The sequence below is a fragment of the Tursiops truncatus genome, chromosome 8 (genome assembly GCF_011762595.2).
Source record: "Tursiops truncatus isolate mTurTru1 chromosome 8, mTurTru1.mat.Y, whole genome shotgun sequence".
In the NCBI taxonomy this organism is placed as follows: domain Eukaryota; kingdom Metazoa; phylum Chordata; class Mammalia; order Artiodactyla; family Delphinidae; genus Tursiops; species Tursiops truncatus.
Genome location: NC_047041.1, coordinates 92,411,095 through 92,430,633, shown reverse-complemented (window position 1 = coordinate 92,430,633; position 19,539 = coordinate 92,411,095). Strand labels below are relative to the sequence as shown.

General features: G+C 38.6%; 1 protein-coding gene across 3 annotated transcripts in view; it reads right to left on the bottom strand.

The window, feature by feature from the left end:
* Nucleotides 1-7,439: 7,439 nt before the first annotated feature.
* Nucleotides 7,440-19,539, bottom strand: part of HSD17B12 (hydroxysteroid 17-beta dehydrogenase 12) — a 167,881-nt gene continuing 155,781 nt past the window's right edge. For all 3 annotated transcript variants that reach the window (XM_019948010.3, XM_019948011.3, XM_019948013.3), the window contains 2 exons: nt 13,913-14,062; nt 7,440-13,654 (listed from right to left, as the gene is read on the bottom strand). In XM_019948010.3, coding sequence (XP_019803569.1) covers nt 13,550-13,654; nt 13,913-14,062 — 255 coding nt within the window. In that variant the 3' untranslated portion in view covers nt 7,440-13,549. The remainder of the gene's footprint in view (nt 13,655-13,912; nt 14,063-19,539) is intronic.

Below are 19,539 nucleotides of genomic sequence, written 5' to 3'. Positions count from 1 at the left end.
GCTGCTGAATTCCTGAGAAAATCCAATCCAAGGCAAATAACCACCATCACGCTAACAGTTCTCAGTGAAGGTTTCATAGAGAAATTCCCAGCTCACGTCTCAACTGCCAAAGGCTTATTAGCATTTCCTGGCTTGAGGGAGGAGGAGGGTGTTTGCGCGGAGGTTTTCAAGTCTCTGTCAACTTTAAACATTGTTGAGGGAGAAAGGCTGCTTCCCCAGACTCCAGACAGGAACTCCTCCTGTTCAGTGCCCAGCATGATTGCAGGTGCTGCCAGAGATAAAATCTACCATTGAACCATAGTGTAAATGATATTAAAGAACAGTATAATTGGATGTGAAATTGTGGAGAGCAGACAAAAATCCAGGACAGGAGAGACCACTAGAGGTTATGGGCATCAGTGAAGACCTTTATGGCAAACAGGGAGTTATGTCAAGGTTTTAAAGTATGTAGCATTCATATGGCTCAAAGATGTTCTGATAGTTATATTACCCCTGAAAAGAGTAAGCTACATTTCCACGTCCTTGTTTCTAAATAGTAGCAAGTAATATTATTCGTTAACATTTCTTGAGAGCTTCTTGCATGCCAGGTGCTGCTCCAATTACTTACATGCCTACGCTAATTTAATTTTTAGAGCAACCTTGTGTTGTAGGTAATATAAATATTAGTTCCATTGACAAAGGAGAAAACTGAACCACTGTGCTTCATGATGCCACCATGCCACTACTCTACAAATACATGGCAGAATGAAAGCCAAATTAAGAAAGGCAGGACTATTCCTGGAATGATACGTGGAGCCATTTCCTGAGACCTCATAGCTGGTTTCTTTCAGTGACTTCAAAAGTGAAGGGTTGGTAGCAATATAATCCAGCAGACCCTGGGTTATAGGTCGTTCTTAATGGCTTTATCTAGAAGGCTTAGCAGATTCCGCTTTAGAGTTACCCAGTCCTCACAGCTGTGTGAACTGTATTATATCAAGTGTGTGAACTGTGTCTCAGCCTCACTACTTCCTTGGTGGGTGACTTCAGAAAAGTTACTAAAGCCCTCCCAACCTTAGTTTTCCTCATCTGTTGGATTGTGTGAAGATTCGCTCATACATTCACTGATATACACGTTTAATCAACTAATAATGAGTACTGACTGTAGCTAGCACTGTGCTAGATGCTGGGGACAAAGTTGTGATCAAGACAGACCTGGTTCCTGCCCTCGTGGAGGTTATAGTCTAGCAGGGAAGGTAGACATTTAAAAAAACAGATATTACAGGTGTGGTATTTTATATGTGACTCTATCTTGGGGGACCTGAACTAGTGGAGTAATATCCCCATTGTATGTTGAGTCCTAGGTTGGTTGGGAGTTCTGATTTGGATCTAATTCAGATGGTGGGTTAGCAGCTGGTGGTTGGCTGTTCTAGACTACCCTTAGCTCCATGTGGTCTCTCATCCTTGAACAAGCTCACCAGGTATGTTCTAATAGTGGTGTCAGGGGAGGTGTGTGCAAACACACAAGACCTCTCTTGGCCAAAGCAAGCCAGCTCAGTTTCAAGGAGCGGGGAAATAGACTTCACCTCCTGATTGGAGTTGTTGTAAAGTCACATTGCAAAGGGTATGGATGCTGGGAGGAGTAGAGTATTGAAGCCATTTTTGCAATCATTCTACCACACTACTTGATAGGGAGTATCGGAGAAACAGTTCCTGTAGGAATAGAGAGTGAGGGAAAGAGTTTTGTTGTTTTTTTTTCTTTGTTTTTTCCCCTTCTTTTTAGCGGTACGCGGGCCTCTCACTGTTGTGGCCTCTCCCGTTGCGGAGCACAGGCTCCGGACGCGCAGGCTCAGCGGCCATGGCTCACGGGCCCAGCCGCTCCGCGGCATGTGGGATCTTCCCGGACCGGGGCACGAACCCGTGTCCCCTGCATCGGCAGGCGGACTCTCAACCACTGCGCCACCAGGGAAGCCCAGGGAAAGAGTTTTTTGAGATGAGGTAGAAAAGAGGCAGATCATGCAGGCCTTGAGAGGCATAATAAACATTAAATGTTAATTTATATACGGTATGAAGTATATGATTAACATTAAATACTCACTCGCCCTTTCTCCATTACTTTCCATCTCATAGGATACTCTGAAATGGTTGTCAAATCCATTTGTTTTAAAAAGGTGAAAGATTTATGTAATCTAAAGAGAAACCAGAGTATTGGTCCATTTGTCCTTAGGTGTGTCCTAAGGCAGGGACTGTTTTCTTTCAAGTGATTAGGATGCTGGCCAGAAAACAGTCAACAAAAACTTATTACTGAATAAGTTAAAAGTACCGGAAATTATTAAGTTAACGATTAGTGGAATAAGTCCCCTAATGCCTTAGGAATAAATTATCCACTTGGTAGAAGCAAATCCATTATGTAAGGAGGCTTACATAATTCCAATATAGGTCTAATGAACATAAACACACACACACACAAATCATGAAAAATACCGGGAAAGGAAGCACCATTAGCAAAAGTCAGCAGACACAGTAGAAACATCTACAAAAACTACTGAATTATTGGAACTATTAGATACACAACATAATGATGTTTAATATGTTGAAATAAATAAAAGAATGAAAAACATAAGTATAGTTTAAAACTAGCTTTGAATTTTTGATGGTTTTAAAAAGAACCAAATGTAACAATTAAAATTAAAAACTCAGTGAAGCCTCTATTTCTGGGTGGGACGTGGTAGTAGTGAGCAGTCACTATAATGGAAAAAATAAACAAGTAAATTATAATTTGTTTTTCTTTGAAGACACTGGAGATTTTGGGATGCAATGAGGACTAGCTTAACTAAAATTCTAAAGAAAGAACCCTTGCTAGGTGAGCTGGCTATGTTCTTCCCCAGGGACATTTTCTTTTCTTTCTTTTTTTAACATCTTTATTGGGGTATAATTGCTTTACAATGGTGTGTTAGTTTCTGCTTTATAACAAAGTGAATCAGTTATACATATGTTCCCATATCTCTTCCCTCTTGCGTCTCCCTCCCTCCCACCCTCCCTATCCCACCCATCCAGGCAGTCGCAAAGCACCTGTGCCATGCGGCTGCTTCCCACTAGCTATCTACCTTACGTTTGTTAGTGTGTATATGTCCATGACTCTCTCGCGCCCTGTCACAGCTCACCCTTCCCCCTCCCCATATCCTCAAGTCCGTTCTCCAGTAGGTCTGTGTCTTTATTCCTGTCTTACCCCTAGGTTCTTCATGACATTTTTTTTTCTTAAATTCCATATATATGTGTTAGCATACGGTATTTGTCTTTTTCTTTCTGACTTACTTCACTCTGTATGACAGACTCTAGGTCTATCCACCTCATTACAAATAGCTCAATTTCGTTTGTTTTTATGGCTGAGTAATATTCCATTGTATATATGTGCCACATCTTCTTTATCCATTCATCCGATGATGGGCACTTAGGTTGTTTCCATCTCCGGGCTATTGTAAATAGAGCTGCAATGAACATTTTGGTACATGACTCTTTTTGGATTTTGGTTTTCTCAGGGTATATGCCCAGTAGTGGGATTGCTGGGTCATATGGTAGTTCTATTTGTATTTTTTAAGTACCCTCCATACTGTTCTCCATAGTGGCTGAACCAATTCACATTCCCACCAGCAGTGCAAGAGTGTTCCCCAGGGACATTTTCCAAGCATGACAATGGAGAATTGGGTTTGCCAAAGACAGTGGCATCTCTACAAGGGGAAAGAGAATCCAACAGACCTTTTGACAGCCATTGGGATGGCACGATAGATTGGAATCTAGAAGAGTTCTCAAATGCATAACCAGTTTGCCCTACAAGGCATTTGCTGAGTACTAGGGCAGCACAGAAGGATAGAGGGCTGGGATGGAAAGACAAGGTAAAACCTCTCAGTCTTACTATGCTTTAAAAACCAAGTTCTGAGAATGAGGAGCCCACAAGAATCATATGACAGGTTTCATTCTGCTGACATTTCAAACTATGGGGCACTGAATTTAATTAAAGTGGCATCCTAACCCTAGCTCAGCTCAATACCCACCCTATCTACCAGCAAGGAGGCAAGCCCTCCCTGGAGAAAAATAACATTGACTTCAGTCTTGATGGTTCTTTTATATAGAATGTCTGGCATACAATTTTTAAAAATTATGGGACGTGCAAGGAGGCAGAAAAATGTGACTGCTCATCAAGAGAAAAAACAGGTAGATCCACAGATAATCCAAATGTAGGAGTAAGCAGACAAGGACTTTAAAGCAACGACTGGAATATTTATAAAAATAGAGGAAACGGACAAAATATGAAAAAGGGAGTGTTTAAATAGGTGATTAGAAATTACATTAAAGAATCCAATGAACATTCCAGACATGAAATGTTTAATACCTGATATTACATGGATTTAACAGCAGAATGTATCCTCAGTATGGTAGGATTAGTGAACTTAAAAGATGGTCAGGGACTTCCCTGGTGGCGCAGTGGTTGAGAGTCCGCCTGCCGATGCAGGGGACACGGGTTCGTGCCCCGGTCCGGGAAGATCCCACATGCCGCGGAGCGGCTGGGCCGGTAAGCCATGGTCACTGAGCCTGCGCGTCCGGAGCCTGTGCTCCGCAACGGGAGAGGCCACAACAGTGAGAGGCCCGCGTACCACACACACACACAAAAAAAAAAAAAAAAAAAAAAAAAAAAGATGGTCAATAGAAAAGAAGCTAAGTTGAGCTAACCTAAACCCTCTTACTATATAATCCAGTAATCACGCTCCTTGGTATTTACCCGAAATGAGCTGAAAACTTTTGTCCACATAAAACCCTGCACGCAAATGTTTATAGCAGCTTAATTCATTATTGTCCAAACTAGAAGCAACCAAGATGCCCTTCAGTATAAGCAAACTGTGGTACATCTGTACAATGGAATATTATTCAGCAATAAAAAGAATAGAGCGCTCAAGCCCTCAGAAGTCATGGAGGAACCTTAAATGCATATTAAGTGAAAAAAGCCAGTCTGAAAAGGCTATGTACTGTATGATTCCAACTATAGAATTCTGAAAAAGGCAAAACTATAGAGGCAACAAAAAGACCACTGATGCCAGGGTTTGGAGGTCGGGGGAAAGGAAGGGATTAATAAATGGAGCACGGGATTTTTAGGGCAGTGAAACTATTCTTTATGATACTATAATGGTGGTTATATCACACGCATTTTCTGTAAACATAAAACTGCTCTATACAGTCTATTAATTTTAAAAAGTGACAGTCAGTAGAAGATATCCAAGCACAGAGAGAAAGAAAAAAATGGAAAACTTAATGGAGGATTCTGGCAGTTCGGCTAACTAATACAACTAGATTTTGGCTAAATTAGGACAAACATGCTGAGTGACCACAAAATCCCTATGAATGTTAGTCGTAAGTTGTCTGTATGGCTCCTCTGTTCTTTGCAGAAAATTTGAATTTCGCTGGGTTGTTCTGTCGTATATCTATTAACTTATATCATACTGAATCCCCAACTAGAAGAAATGTAAAAAAGAACGTTTATGCGAACTCTTTAAAAATTAATTTGTAACCACTCTACATTTTAATGCAAGGCTGGACTCACAAGAAATAAAAATGGTATCTCTAAAGGCAGAAGACAAACCAAACCAAAAGGGAAAAAAGTGTAAGAAACTGAAACCAGAGCTAGAAGCAGGGAGCAGTAAGGAAAATAAATCAGTGAGGGAAATGCCCAATCAGCATTAGTAAGAGGAGAGTAACTCTTGGAATCACTACAAGGTGAGAGAACTAAGCCTGAGATTCCTGCATCGTCAGGTACCTCAAAGAGAGTGGTGCCGCGCGGTAGAGGGCCTAGGCCGTTGACAGACAGAAACAAAACATTCATCTCTGCAGAACTTCCCAATTTAGCCCTCCGATTCGTCTCCAGATTAAAATCAAATAAATAGACTTAAAATAAAAATATCAGACACAGAAGAAAACAAACATCCAGCTAAGAGCAAAAATATAAAAAACAGATTTAGACTCCTAAGAATTTCAGATGGAAGAATCACCAGATGTGGAATGTAAAAAACCAATGTATGAAATACTTTCATTAACTTTTAAAACTGAATTTTTAAAATAAGCACACACTAAGAAACTATGAATGACCAGGCAAATTTAAACAAGAATTTAAAAGAACTTTTTAAAATGAAAAATACAACTGAAATTAAAATAGCAGTGAATAGCTTTAACAGCAGATAAAAATATATGAAGAAAGAATTAGAGAACTGGAATGTAGATGTAAAGAAATTATGCAGCATGCAGCTCAGGGAGACAAGAAGTGTGGAAAATATGAACGAGAGGTTAAGAGACAGAATAAAGATATGACACATGAGAGGCAGATGGAGACAATGAGGATTTTTCAGAAAGATAAAAGACATGAATTCTTAGATACAGGAAGCACAGTATAAACCAAGCAGGATAAATTTTCAAAATTCCACACTTGCATACATTATCATAATACTGAAGAACACCAAGTCAAACGGTGTCTTTAAATTGGCCAGAGATGTATCACCTACAGAAGAATGCCATACTGACACTTCTGAACACTAACAGTGGAAGCCAGAAGTCAGTGGAATGATCAGGTGTCAGTGGAATGGGTGATCAGGTGTCAATGTCAGAAGTCAGTGGAATGATCAGGTGAACTTTAAAATGCCATCAATTCTAAGTCACACCATTACTTTAAATATACCACCAACAAAGGGGAAAAAATAGTGCCAGTTAAACTATGACATGCACCAGAGGGAAGGTCTGAGATGCAAGAGGTGTGCAAAGTGATAAACATGTTATTTATTTTATGCCAACATATTTGTATAAAATAATGAAAACACAATTTATAGTTAAAAAAAACCAAATTAAAATACTGGTCCACAAAAACATGTTAAGTCAGGAAAGGGTTGATCAGAATAATAATGTTCTAAAGACCGTATATTATTAAAGAAGGGGTTATGATTCCAGACAACTTTCAGTTGTACTGCATATGCACTGAAAATGTTCAGGAGTAAAGACAAGGAAAACATAGTGTAAAACTTCCAAACTAGTACGGGGGGAAATGGAGTTTAAAAAAAGAAAAATTGAGCCAATCAAAAAGTGAGAAGAAGCATAAAAGAAACAAATAGCACAAAATAGCATGATAGAAGTCTTCATGTTTTAAGAATCATAATAAATGTAAATGGAATAAACTTGCCTGTAAAAAGCAGAGATTACCAAATTGAAAAACAATCCCCCACCCCCAATCCAGGTTTATTTGGCTTACGAGACACAAATATGTAGAAAGATAGAAGGGAAAAGAATTGAAAAATATATACTGCTAAATACTAACCAAAATAAAGCAAAGGTAGCTAAGTTGGTATCACAGAAAACATATTTTAAGGCAAAAACCATTAGCAATAAGGATGTCAGTACATGACAAAAAAAAGTTCAACTCACCAGGAAGAAATAATTCTAAACTTTATTTGCCTAAAAAGACAGCCTCAAAATGTATAAAGTAAAAATGATAAAACAGGGGAATTTGACAAATCCGTCATTACAGTGAGAGAATTCAAAACACTTCTCTCAATTATTGACAGGTCAGGCAGACAAAAGTTAATAAAGAGGTGGAAGATATGCATACAATTAACAAATGACTTAAAGGACATATATTGAAAAATAACAATTAGAAAATAAACATTCTTCTTAAGCAAATATGGCACATGAAAAAAATTGGCTGTACCAAGACATAAAATGTCACAAAAAAACTTCTAAGAAAAAGTAATAATACTTTTAAGAAAAGGTAATAATAAAAAGCTTACATTTGTATAAGTTTCCTATTGCTGCTGTAACAAACCCAGTGGCTTAAAATAAGACTATGCTCTCACAGTTCAGGGGGCCAGAAGTCCAAATTCAGTTACTAGTCCAAATCAAAGTGTTGGCTGGCTGAGCCCTGCACCCTCCAGAACCTCTAGGGGAGAATCCATTCCTGGCCCCCAACAGCTTTTGGTGGCTGATGGCATTCCTTGGCTTATGGCTGCAATACTCCAGTCTCTGCCTCTGTGGTCACATTGCTTTCTCCTCTTCCGGCTGTAATCTTTCTCTGCTTCACTCTTATTAAGAATATTGTGATTCCATTTAGGGCCCATCTGGATAACCTAAGAAAATCTCATCTCAAGATCCCTAACTTAATCACATTTGCAAGGGCCTTTTTCCATATAAGGTAACATTTACAGGTACAGGGATTAGGACCTGATACCTTTGGGGACCATTATTTATCTCATATATATCATATATATATATTTACCTTATGCTGTGCTGGAGTCTGAGCACTTCTAAAATATTAATTTATGCTCTCAACAATCTATGAGATAGGAGCTATTATTATTCCCATTTTCAGAAGGTAAAACTGAGGTGGAGAAAGGTTATAACCTGCCCAAGCTATGTCATATTCACATGTTCTTTGACTACAATGCAATTATTTAGAAATTAGTAACAAAACATTTAACTTATTTTGAAATAACTTCAGAAATACAGGAAATTTGCAAAACAGCACAAATTCCCATGTACCCTTCACCTAGATTCTCCAAATGTTAACATAATAACACATTTGCTTTATCATTTTCTGTATACATACTTCTAAAACTTTTGAGTTTAAGTTGCATATATAATGTCTCATTATCCCTAAATAGTCTAGTGTGTATTTCCTTAAAAACAACTTTTTTTAAAGTAACTACAGTACAATGATCAAATTCAGGAAATTACCATCGATACAATGCTGTTATCTAATCTATACTCAAATCTCACAAATTGGCTCAAATTGTCCTTCATAGCAAAAAAAAATTTTTCTTAACCAGGATCCAATCCAAGATCATGTGTTTTGCATTATTTGTCACATTTCTTTAGTCTTCTTTAATCTGAAACTTTTGACAAGTATAAGCTGGTTATTTTGTAGAATATCCTTCAATTTAGTTTTTTAAAAATATATTTTTAATAAATTTTGTTTTATTTATACTTATTTTGGCTGCATTGGGGCTTCACTGCTGTGCGCGGGCTTTCTCTAGTTGCGGCGAGCGGGGGCTACTCTTTGTTGCGGTGCGTGGGCTTCTCACTGCGGTGGCTTCTCTTGTTGCAGAGCACGGGCTTTAGGCGCACAGGCTTCAGTAGTTGTGGCGCATGCGCTTAGTTGCTGTGCAGCATGTGGGATCTTCCCAGACCAGGGCTGAAACCCGTGTCCCCTGCATTGGCAGGCGGATTCTTAACCACTGCGCCACCAGGGAAGCCCAAAAAATATTTCTTCTTGATTATGTTCAGTTTATACATTTTTTCCAGGAATACCACGTAAGTGACGTTGTACTTTCAGTCCATCATATCAGAATGCACATAATATAAAGTTGTCTTATTAATGGTGACACGAATATGTTTTTTAAAGGAAATACATTTACAAAAACTTAAATTTGTGCTTTTAAAAACAAAAAATTCATAGCTCATAGAAATCATAATTTTAAATTTTTAATATTAGCACTGAGAATACATTTGTGTACATACATATTTGTGCACACAAACACACAAATTGTGGGATGTAGTAAAAGATAAACTTAGAGCCTTAGATGTTTATTTCAGAGTAAAAAAAAAACATTGAACATGAATTAAATGTCCAATTTATGAAAGAAAAATAACAGAATAAACCTCCAGAAAGAAGGAGAGCATGAAAAGAAAAAGGCAGAGAGGATCAACAAAGCCAAAAGTTGGTTCTTTAAAAACTAATAAAATAGACAAACTTCTGGCAAAATGGTCAAGGAAAAGAAAGTGAGAAGACACAATACTGGGAAAAGAAATAGATATATATATCTAGCAGAGGTTTAAAAAATAAGAAAGTTCCTCAAGTTACTTTATGCTAATAAATTTGGGGAAAAAAATGAGTATATGCTTAGAACAAAACTTTTTTTTCAAAATTGAATCGAGAAAAAATAGAAACGCTGAGTAGTCTTATTATTTTTAAAGCAACATAATAAGTAGTTGAAAATCTTGCCACAAATAAATACTAGGACCAGATTGTTTTATAAGTTTTCAAAGGAAAGTCTGCCCCAATCTTTTACAGATTCTTCTAGAGCACAGTAAATAAAACAGGTAGCACTCCCCAGCTCATTTAATGAAGTTATAATCTTGATATGAAAACCAGACAAGTATGAGAAAGACTGCAAGCCCATTTCTTAAATATAGATGCAGAAATTCTAACTACAATACCAGCAAACTGAATTCCACAGTAAATAAAGATAGTGAAATAAGATCAAGAATGTAAAGGTGATTTAATACTAGAAAGTCATAATTAAACTAAAGCAAGATCTCTGAACTCTTCCAGAAATAGCTCACCTAGTATGTGCTTCAATATGTATGTACTCCTAGCTATTCTTGGAACATACCAGGTATGCTCTCTCCTTGGGCTCTTTGCACAGGCTCGTCTGCCTGAAATGCTCTTCCCCCAGGGAGGTGAAGGTCTTGCTCAAGATGGCTCCAATGTCACCTCTCTCTGGGTCTGCCATGAGTACCTTATTTAATGTCACAAGCCTCCCACCCCTACCCCAACAAACATTGATTCCCCCTCCTACTTACCCTGTTTCATTTTCCCCCACAGCATATTATTATTATTCCTTTTGTTTATTACCTGTCCCTCATTTGCTCCCTCCCCAGGTCCCTCCCCCGCCCCACATCCTGTTCAAGTGTAAGCTCAACTGGGGTTAAGAATTTTTTATCTACTTTGTTCACTGTAGTTTCTCCAGCATCCAGAAGCGTAAATGGACATGGTTGGCATTCAGTAAACGCACACAACAGTTTATCTAGAAACTTTTATAACAGGGAAGACAAGCTGGCTTTACATCCTTTTGGGATTACCTTTTGTAGTACCCATTTTGCTTGCTTTTCAGTGACACAGGTAAAAGAGTGGTCAAAGTTGTAATATGCTGTTTATCACATTAAAATCTTTTTCATCTATTAAGTTTGTGTTCATGCTAGACAGTGTTCCATTTCTAGATGTTTCCATATAAATCTCAATAGAAAGAATTACATTTCCACAAGGGAATTTTAATTCTGTCTATACTTATATGTTTTGCATCAGGAGTAACAAATATGCTAATCTAAAAATATTGGAATGTCACAAAGTAGTGAGTCCTTAAAATTTAATTAATTAGTTTCTAACATATTAAATAAAAAGCTTTGATCATTTGTTTTGATACTGGTAAACTACAGAGCAAAGTAGCAAAATCCAGGACCACCAAAATATCAGGTAATTTTTGGTATCAATAGACTTCAGAAATTATAGTACTACTTAAGCTCATTTCATTCTCATAAGGTATTATTATCACAGTAAATCTCCTCTTTTACACTGAATCAGCACCATTCGTACTGGTATTGGCATTGATGCTCACTCTATATAAAGTTCACTTCTATTGTATTTTGATGCGATAAATATCAAGTGAGAACTCAGAATTCATCTCTTTGGGGCAGGACCACATTTGAGGAAATGGAGACCAATATCATCTTTATTTATTGCCAGTGCACATGGGCCTGACATAAGGACAAATCAAAATGGCACACATCATTCTGTGTGCAGGGCAATTCCTCTCCTGGCCTCCCTCCCCCATGCTATTGTACTGAAAGGACAATGAAAGAACAATAAATTAAAACCCAGTTTTCTATGCTGTGAGGAGAGCTGATTCTACAGTAATCATCAATACTAATCTTCTACTCTGCTCTTTGAGTTCAAACCTTATCTAGCACACATCAGACTATAAAATCAAGTCAATATAAAGTTAAGTCTAAAAATTATGCTTCACAATTTTGAAGGTTTTTGAGAACATTGGTTTCTCTTTTAGTATAATTTTTCTTTCATGTGCCTGGAAACATAGATTTTCATGTTATCATCTTCAACCTTGAGTGTTGAATACAAGAGGATACTTGCTAAGCTGAAGCAGTCAAAGCCACAGCTCAGAAGTTTTGAGCTTGCTAAGGGATTTCCTAGCCAGATTACAGCTATTTTCTAGACGGGATAAAAGGCGAAGTATTTTGTATACTTGCAAACCAATCCCTCCCCCTCTCTACCAACTGTCCAGCAAAAACCACCACCACAACAATTAACCAACAAATGTGTGAAAGCAAATAATATATTGCCCAGGTCATTGTGATTTCACCATTTCTACAACAAAATGAGAGAGAGAGAAAGGCAATGTGTTTTTCGTAAAGCTAAATTTATTCTTTATTCTGAGATTATGTTCTTCCTATTTTGGGGATGCTAAAATGTCTTTTCTTTTATATAATAATGCCAATAGCAGATGGTAATTTGGGTTTTTCTGTTTTTGTTTTATGTCCTTAGCTGGCAAGTTTAAAAGCTAGAAACACTTAAATACCCCAATTAAAAATTTTATTTATTTATCTGCAGATTTCCTGATGCTTAAATCTCAGAGCCTGGGAACCATAGCCTAGGTAAAGACCTACCTTCTGTGTTGCATGTTTCACAACACTGAATTAATTTCTTAGCAAGTTCCCCAAACAAGTTATGTAGCAGAATAAAAGTAAGTCTTAATTTATATTAAACCAGTGCAAAAATGGGCTTAAGTTCAAGCACCAAAGGAATATATTTTCAATCAACACCATGGTTATAACATCTTTTATTAAAACTAATTGTATCAATATCTATAGGGTACCTATTTAAAAGTATAATGCCACTACTCTATATCATCATTGTTCTAAGAGTAGCCTGGTGTCACATATGTGAGCAGTATTGGTGCAGTGCAGAAACAAAGAAGCTGGGGTCCAAGCAGGCCACCTTGCTGGGTCAGAGTTTTAGTGGCACTGATGGAGCTGCCCATCAATGTACATTTTGGCCCATTTACCTTTATAAATCATACCATATAGCATTCAGTATTTACATACATTTAAACTGAGAAGGCATACGTATTAGAGGAAAGCATATTTTAGTGGGCATGTGTCAAAAATAACTCTGTGTTTCATCACTATTTTTACGTCATTAGCTACCCTTGAGAAAGGAAAGTTCCGTATAAATGTACAAACCAAGACATACTTTTAGAAAACCTTACAGAGTGCTATGCAAATTGCAGTGTATCCTCCCATAAGTAAATCAATTAACCCCCACTCCCTCAAAGTGTTCAAAACAAAAAAGGATAGCTGGCCGTTACTTTTTAAAGTATGTTTCAGAGAAAATACAAGCATAATCATCACTGGCATTTTCGACCAGATGAAATCTTAAGCCTTACATCTGACTCTATCATTCAGTGATTTGTTATAATTGTTCCTTCCTAGTAAGCAGTTCTTGCTAATGTTAGTTCTGTATCTATTTGATAGGGGCATTTATGTTACATTTCAAAATAACTCCTGGTAGCATCCAGAATATATGTCAGGAACTCCTGAAAGCAACTCTGCTTTCCTCTCAATTATGACATTTAGCTTTATCAGTAACTGTTAATTAACATGACAACTGAAGATTTGGAGATGGTGGGCCCCTTGCAGCAAACATGCCTAGGCTGGAACATCTGGTCAAGTTACTCAACACAGTTACCAATGCTTAGTTCTTCTTAATTTTCTTCAGATAGCGAGCCCGGGTGGAGTTGCCTAAATTCATGGTCAATTTAAAATACAACCAGGAAGGCAGGCTTGAGATTACTGAGGCCTAGGGAAAGAAATGGGGAGATATGCAATTAAGGCTTACAATTTGAACTCATTTGAAACATATGATCTTATGTTTTACTATATTGTTGTTTTATTTATAGGTAGATTTTAGAGTTCTTGGGTGTACGTTGAAAACAGATGCCTTGCTAGTAAGTCTAGACAATGTATATATGCTAATATACCACATACTATTTTGTGACTCGATGGGAAAGAAAACCCCAAACCAAAGTACTGATCTGGAACTTAAAAATCTACATACCATAAGAGAATGGATCAGGTATCCGTTGGTTCGGGATTGCACGCCGACAGTTTTAATGGCAGACTTCACAAACGTCTCTGAAGAGGGCTTATCCAAAGTTGGCTTTCGAATTTTAGCCAGTTTCGTAGCTACAAAGTAGGGCAGGACACTCTAGAATGGCAACATACCCCCCCCCAAAAAAACATGCCACTGATTAGGAAGGCCACAAACTCAATTCACACTGATGTTTGATTGCTCTTAGTGGCAGAAACATTCTGAAAAACTCTAAAGTTTGTATCTTTAGAGAGAGAGAAGCAAAAGAGAAGCAGCTATCTAAGAGCTACCTTGATAGAACAAACGATAGCATAAAACAAGTTGTATAAAAACAATCTGTTGGGCTTCCCTGGTGGCGCAGTGGTTGAGAGTCCGCCTGCTGACGCAGGGGACATGGGTTCGTGTCCCGGTCTGGGAAGATCCCACATGCCGCGGAGCGGCTGGGCCCGTGAGCCTGTGCGTCCGGAGCCTGTGCTCCGCAATGGGAGAGGCCACAACAGTGAGAGGCCTGCATACCGCAAAAAAATACAGTCTGTCAATACAACAGAGTTTGAGACTAGAGAAAGTATTAAAGATAAGCAGAAACATACCTTTTTCAGTCTTTAAAAAGAAGGCATTAAACAAATCTAGAGAGCAGAGATTTGGGGCCGGGTGCTTTCTACTCTGACTAAACAATATAGTTACAGAACCACCACATAGGAGATTTTTGACATTTTATGCCCCTAAAGAGACAATAATAATTTCCTCCATACTTTATGGTTATTAAGCTTGTTCTATCAGTTTTGGTCCCTCTAAAATAAACATTTCATGTTAGCTTTGGGCTACCACTTTTCTTCCCTAGTTTCTTACCATTCTGCTTCTGAGTTTTATAAACTTTGCTATTGATAAGATAGGACCACCACTCTTTTCTTTTTTCTTTGTTGGGGGGAGACGGGATAACAGTATGGAAACAGCTTGGGTAACTAACAGACACTTCACAGAAGTGGTGTGGGATGCAAAGCTGGACATTACCTTTTAAGTTAGGGGAGCTGTTTCCTTATTTCTTATGCTTGCTATATTTTGGATATGCTTCAACACAGAATGCAAGGAAACCCTATTACAACGACTCCTGAGTCATGACACAAGCGGTTCCTTCTGTAGTTTGAAATTACTTGGGCATGGTTGTACACCAAGGAGTGAATGTATTCTGTTTATCTGACATGTATGAAAGGAAGGGGTATAAATTACAATGAAACTTCTATTAAGGAAGAGGATCTGTTTCAACACATGGTGGTCAAAATCAAAAACTTCATTACTAAAGGCAGAAATAAAATTGAGATGTACTCCAAACTATAGATTTTCTTCCTGCCAAGAGCTGGGGAGTTCCCATATCTCTTTTGTTTTATTTTGTATTTTTCCCATTCCCAAGTATGAGTCACCCTCCTTAACAGGTGAGCTGAAACTTTAGCCCACCTGTTAGAACCATGAACCCAAGGGCCTAACCACTGTTACTCTCCAACTTTCTCCTTCTTAGTCCCTGCAGCCACAAAGCCACTAAGTAAAGTAACTTCCCCAAAGTACTTCAATACCTGGGCCAACTTTGATTAGGTGACTTTTGGTTTTGAGAATTTGTGTACACTTATTCCTCACTTAAAAAGCAATTCTTTTTTTTTTTTTTGGTCCAGCAGGTCTTTATTTTTAAACCCACGTTGCTGCAAGGATCCAGTATATGAGAGCACAAACCAAAGAGAGATCCCAGACTAACGTACAACATGAAATGCAGAGCTCATGAGGCTCTGCCAATGGGTAGGGAAAGAAAAGTTTGTTCAAGCTGAGCAGCAAACAAAGCAAAGAGAGTGTTTGCATATACTCTGACTCCAGCAGTGAAGGGCCGTAAGCAAACCCCATCACACCTCTATGACCCAGGTTTCCTGGCTACAAAAAAAAATAAAGATTAAAACAAAAACAAAAACCTTCCCATATATTGATCACAAGCCTGCCAAGAGTACTGTACAGTATTGAGCTTCTCAACATAAAGGTGGTCCACTCATTATACCTTCCAATTACATAATTAGGTATTCTAATCCCCCCTCCCTCTCTATGTGGCACAAATCAGACTGTTCTGATTTGCAGAAGAATGAAGTCGCACTGCTTGGCTGAACCACTTGATGGTGCCACAAGTTAACAAACTCATCATTCAGCTAAACCATCCAGCTAGTCGAGAAGGTCCTGGCTCTTGAGGTGGGGACAACAGACGCATGTACATTCTATTCTGGAAAGGGTATTTATTTCTACAGTGGTTTAAAATCAAAGCAGTTAACATGGCCTAGCAGAGGATGGAAAGGATTCAGAGATGAAATAACTTTTGAGCTAAGTCTTAATAATGTGGAGGAATTTGCCAGGTAAACACATAAGGGAAGAACATTTTGTAATGGGAACAGCAGGGGCAAAGAAAAGGAGACAGACCAGGATGTTCTCATGGAACGGCAGTAGTTCAGCCAGCACGGTTCAAACAGTGGAAATGTGTGAAGCAGTGGCAGAAGGAAGGCTAAACTTAAGTACAGAAAACGAGATCCAATCACCGACAGTATCGATTTCTAGAGCATAAGCTCTGTGATGACAGTCTTATTCACCATTATATTGCCAATGCTTAGCCACTGCCATTGCCTAGCATGTAGTAGGAGTGCTAAGACGATCTACTGAATGAATTAGCAACAGAACACTTCATTATGGACAGCACTGAATATAGTACTGGGGTCCCTTTCTACTGCTGCTGCCCACAAAATTAATGACAGGAGGAAGTTGACAATGTAGCATGAGAGTTTAAACCACAATTTTAGATAGTCTAGAGCTTAAGCAAGGTTATCTGTCTAAACAAAGTCTTAGTTTACAGGTCTTAGTTACTCAGAATTTTAAAAGAAGGAGAATTTCAAGTTATGTAAAAATAAAGAAATATCTTTTTTTTTAAAGAAATATCTTTATCTTATATGTCAAAATGTCATCTAGGTACATCATTAAACAGTTAAACAAAAACCCAATAAATGATAATGAATCCACTTTTCTGGTCTACGCAGGGAAACATTACAGTGAACAGGTTAAGAAGATACCCATACTTTCATAGGGAGTATTTTGGGCAGAACAAATTTTTAAAAGTTTCTTATGCTCAACAATTTGCCACTATAAATATTGCCAGCTCGGAAACAGCGTGAACCTTGACAGCTGCCCATGCAGGCAAGTGCCCTGGTCTTTGCACTTAGAATCCCAAACTGAAAATAATTAACCAGCCCATAAAACAAAGCTTTTTTGTCCTTGCTCAGCCTATTGAAAAGATCCCTGAAAACAAACTTGGTATCTTTTTTTCTCACCCACTGAGTAGCTTGCTGAGGTATCTGGTCTTTAGGGAACAGTTTAGGGGGCCTCGATTCAGGAACAAGAAGGTTATTACAACTTAATGTCACAGAACAAGAGAAAGATGGATGCCCAGGGCTGCATGGCAGATATTCAAGAATCAAACACTGAACCTTCTAACTTCATGTAGCAGCACATCCTTCATGCTGTCATCTGTGTACTAAGTATGGCTTCTCAAATTTAAAAATGACCAGGACAACTCACACCCATGCTTTGGGAAACACGGGTCCAGAGAACGCCAGGCTCCAGTCTATTTACACAACACGGAATTCTCAAGACGGGGTATAATCTGCCTTTTCTGAGCACTAAGTTCACCAGTGAAGTCAGCACATATTCTTAAGGCAGAGGCTGAGGCTCCTATGAAGCACTTCAGGGAATCTTTTCTCCTTCAGTCTGTATATTCATCCTCCATTTCAGGATCTGAATAACTGTATGCATAGAGCCTAGTTTTGGAGTTTGTATTATTTCACTTGCAGACCACAAGATGAGCATTTCCACAAAAGGGCCCTTGATTATCTCATTGGTAGAAACCCTTGGCCTTACTAGAAAATGTTAGGAAAAAGGAATCATTCTGATGGAACAGAGATCCCTGATAACATGGCAATGAGCAAAGGCCCCACAGTAACATTAGGTATAAACCTTAGCACCTAAGCCCAAAATGAAGGAGGTAAAATGTTGTGCTCTACACAAAAAAATCCTTGATCAACACTGGCTGGCTGATAATCTTACAAATGACCTGCCTCCACATATGTGGAATTCGTATGTTAACATTCAAAGGACAAAAGGGAAAACAGTGTTAGCTCACAAAACAGCATGTATTTAACAAGTCTTTCCTGAGCGCCTACTAGAACACTGTTTTAGGCACTCGGAATACAGTTATGGACAAGGACAAAGTCCCTGATCTTACTGAGCTTACATTTTAGTGGGGGGAAAGGGGGGCTGGTGCACACAGCCTACAAACAAATGGTTAAAAGAACGTCTACAATATTGGCAGGTGATGATAAAAAGGAAGAAGAAAAATAAACCTGAGTAAAGGGTGGAGGTGATGGAGGCTGTTCCTGCAGGTGATCAAGAAAGGCCTCTGGGATAACGGTGACATGTATGTGATATGGTCACATATAAGCAAAGATCTCAATGAAGGGAGAGAGCAAGCCAAAAAGATACCTGGATAAAGAGCCTTAGACTGAAAGAAGAGCAAGTGCAAAGGGCCTGAGGTGTGAGTGTGCTCAGAGGGTTTGAGTACTGCAAGGAGGCCAGAGAAATAGCGGGGTGTGTGTAGGGGGGCACACGCTAATGTGGAACATCTGCAGTCAGAACACGGTGGGTCACAAGAACTCTTGGTTTTACTCTGAAAGAGATGAAAAGCCACAGGAGAGTTTTCAGCAGAGGAGTAAGATGACCTGGATTATGCTTTAAAGAGATCACAGACTGGGGGGGGGGGGGTGGGGGTGGGGCTATTATCAAGGTGGGAGTAGGGAGGCCACATAGGAAGATGCTGCAAAAGGTCCAGGGCAAGAGATCACGGTGGCAGTCATGAGAAGCGGTCAGACAGTGGATGTGTTTAAAGGGTCAACTACAGTCAGTGAGATTCCCTGATGGACTGAATCTGCTGTGTAAGAGAAAGAATAAGCTGGATACGGGGGGTGGGGAGAAAACTTCAGCTTTGAAATCACAGACTTGGATTCAAATTCCACTTGACCACTTACTAGTCGTGAGATCGTGAGCAAAATACTGAGCTTTATTTTCTTCCTTGGGGGATATAGCATCTTCCCTATTCTATTACTATGAGGATTGAAAAAAAAATTGTCAGTTAAAGAGTGTGAGATTTAAACTCTGGTATGTATTAGAATTCTCTTCTAAGTTTTCTAATATTTATAATTTTCAGAATGGATTTAGAAAGAAAAAACTTGGCTGAGTTTTTATATCCTGTAAGAGGGGTAAGAACACCATTTTCTATAGAAAATGACTGTGGTAACCAGCTGGGTATCTGAGTCCTTTCTGGATACAGATTTAATGTGGTTTGAAGGACTAAAGGACATCTTAGGTTTTTAGCTCCTGTGGTATAACACTGCTGTAAAAGGCCAAGGAAAAAAGCCATTATCACTGACAAAAATGAGGGTTCACCTAGTTGGAAGCGGTCTGGGTCCAATGATCCCAACAGGACTAATTTTACTATTCTTCAGCCATTTCTCAAAGTTGGTGCAGTT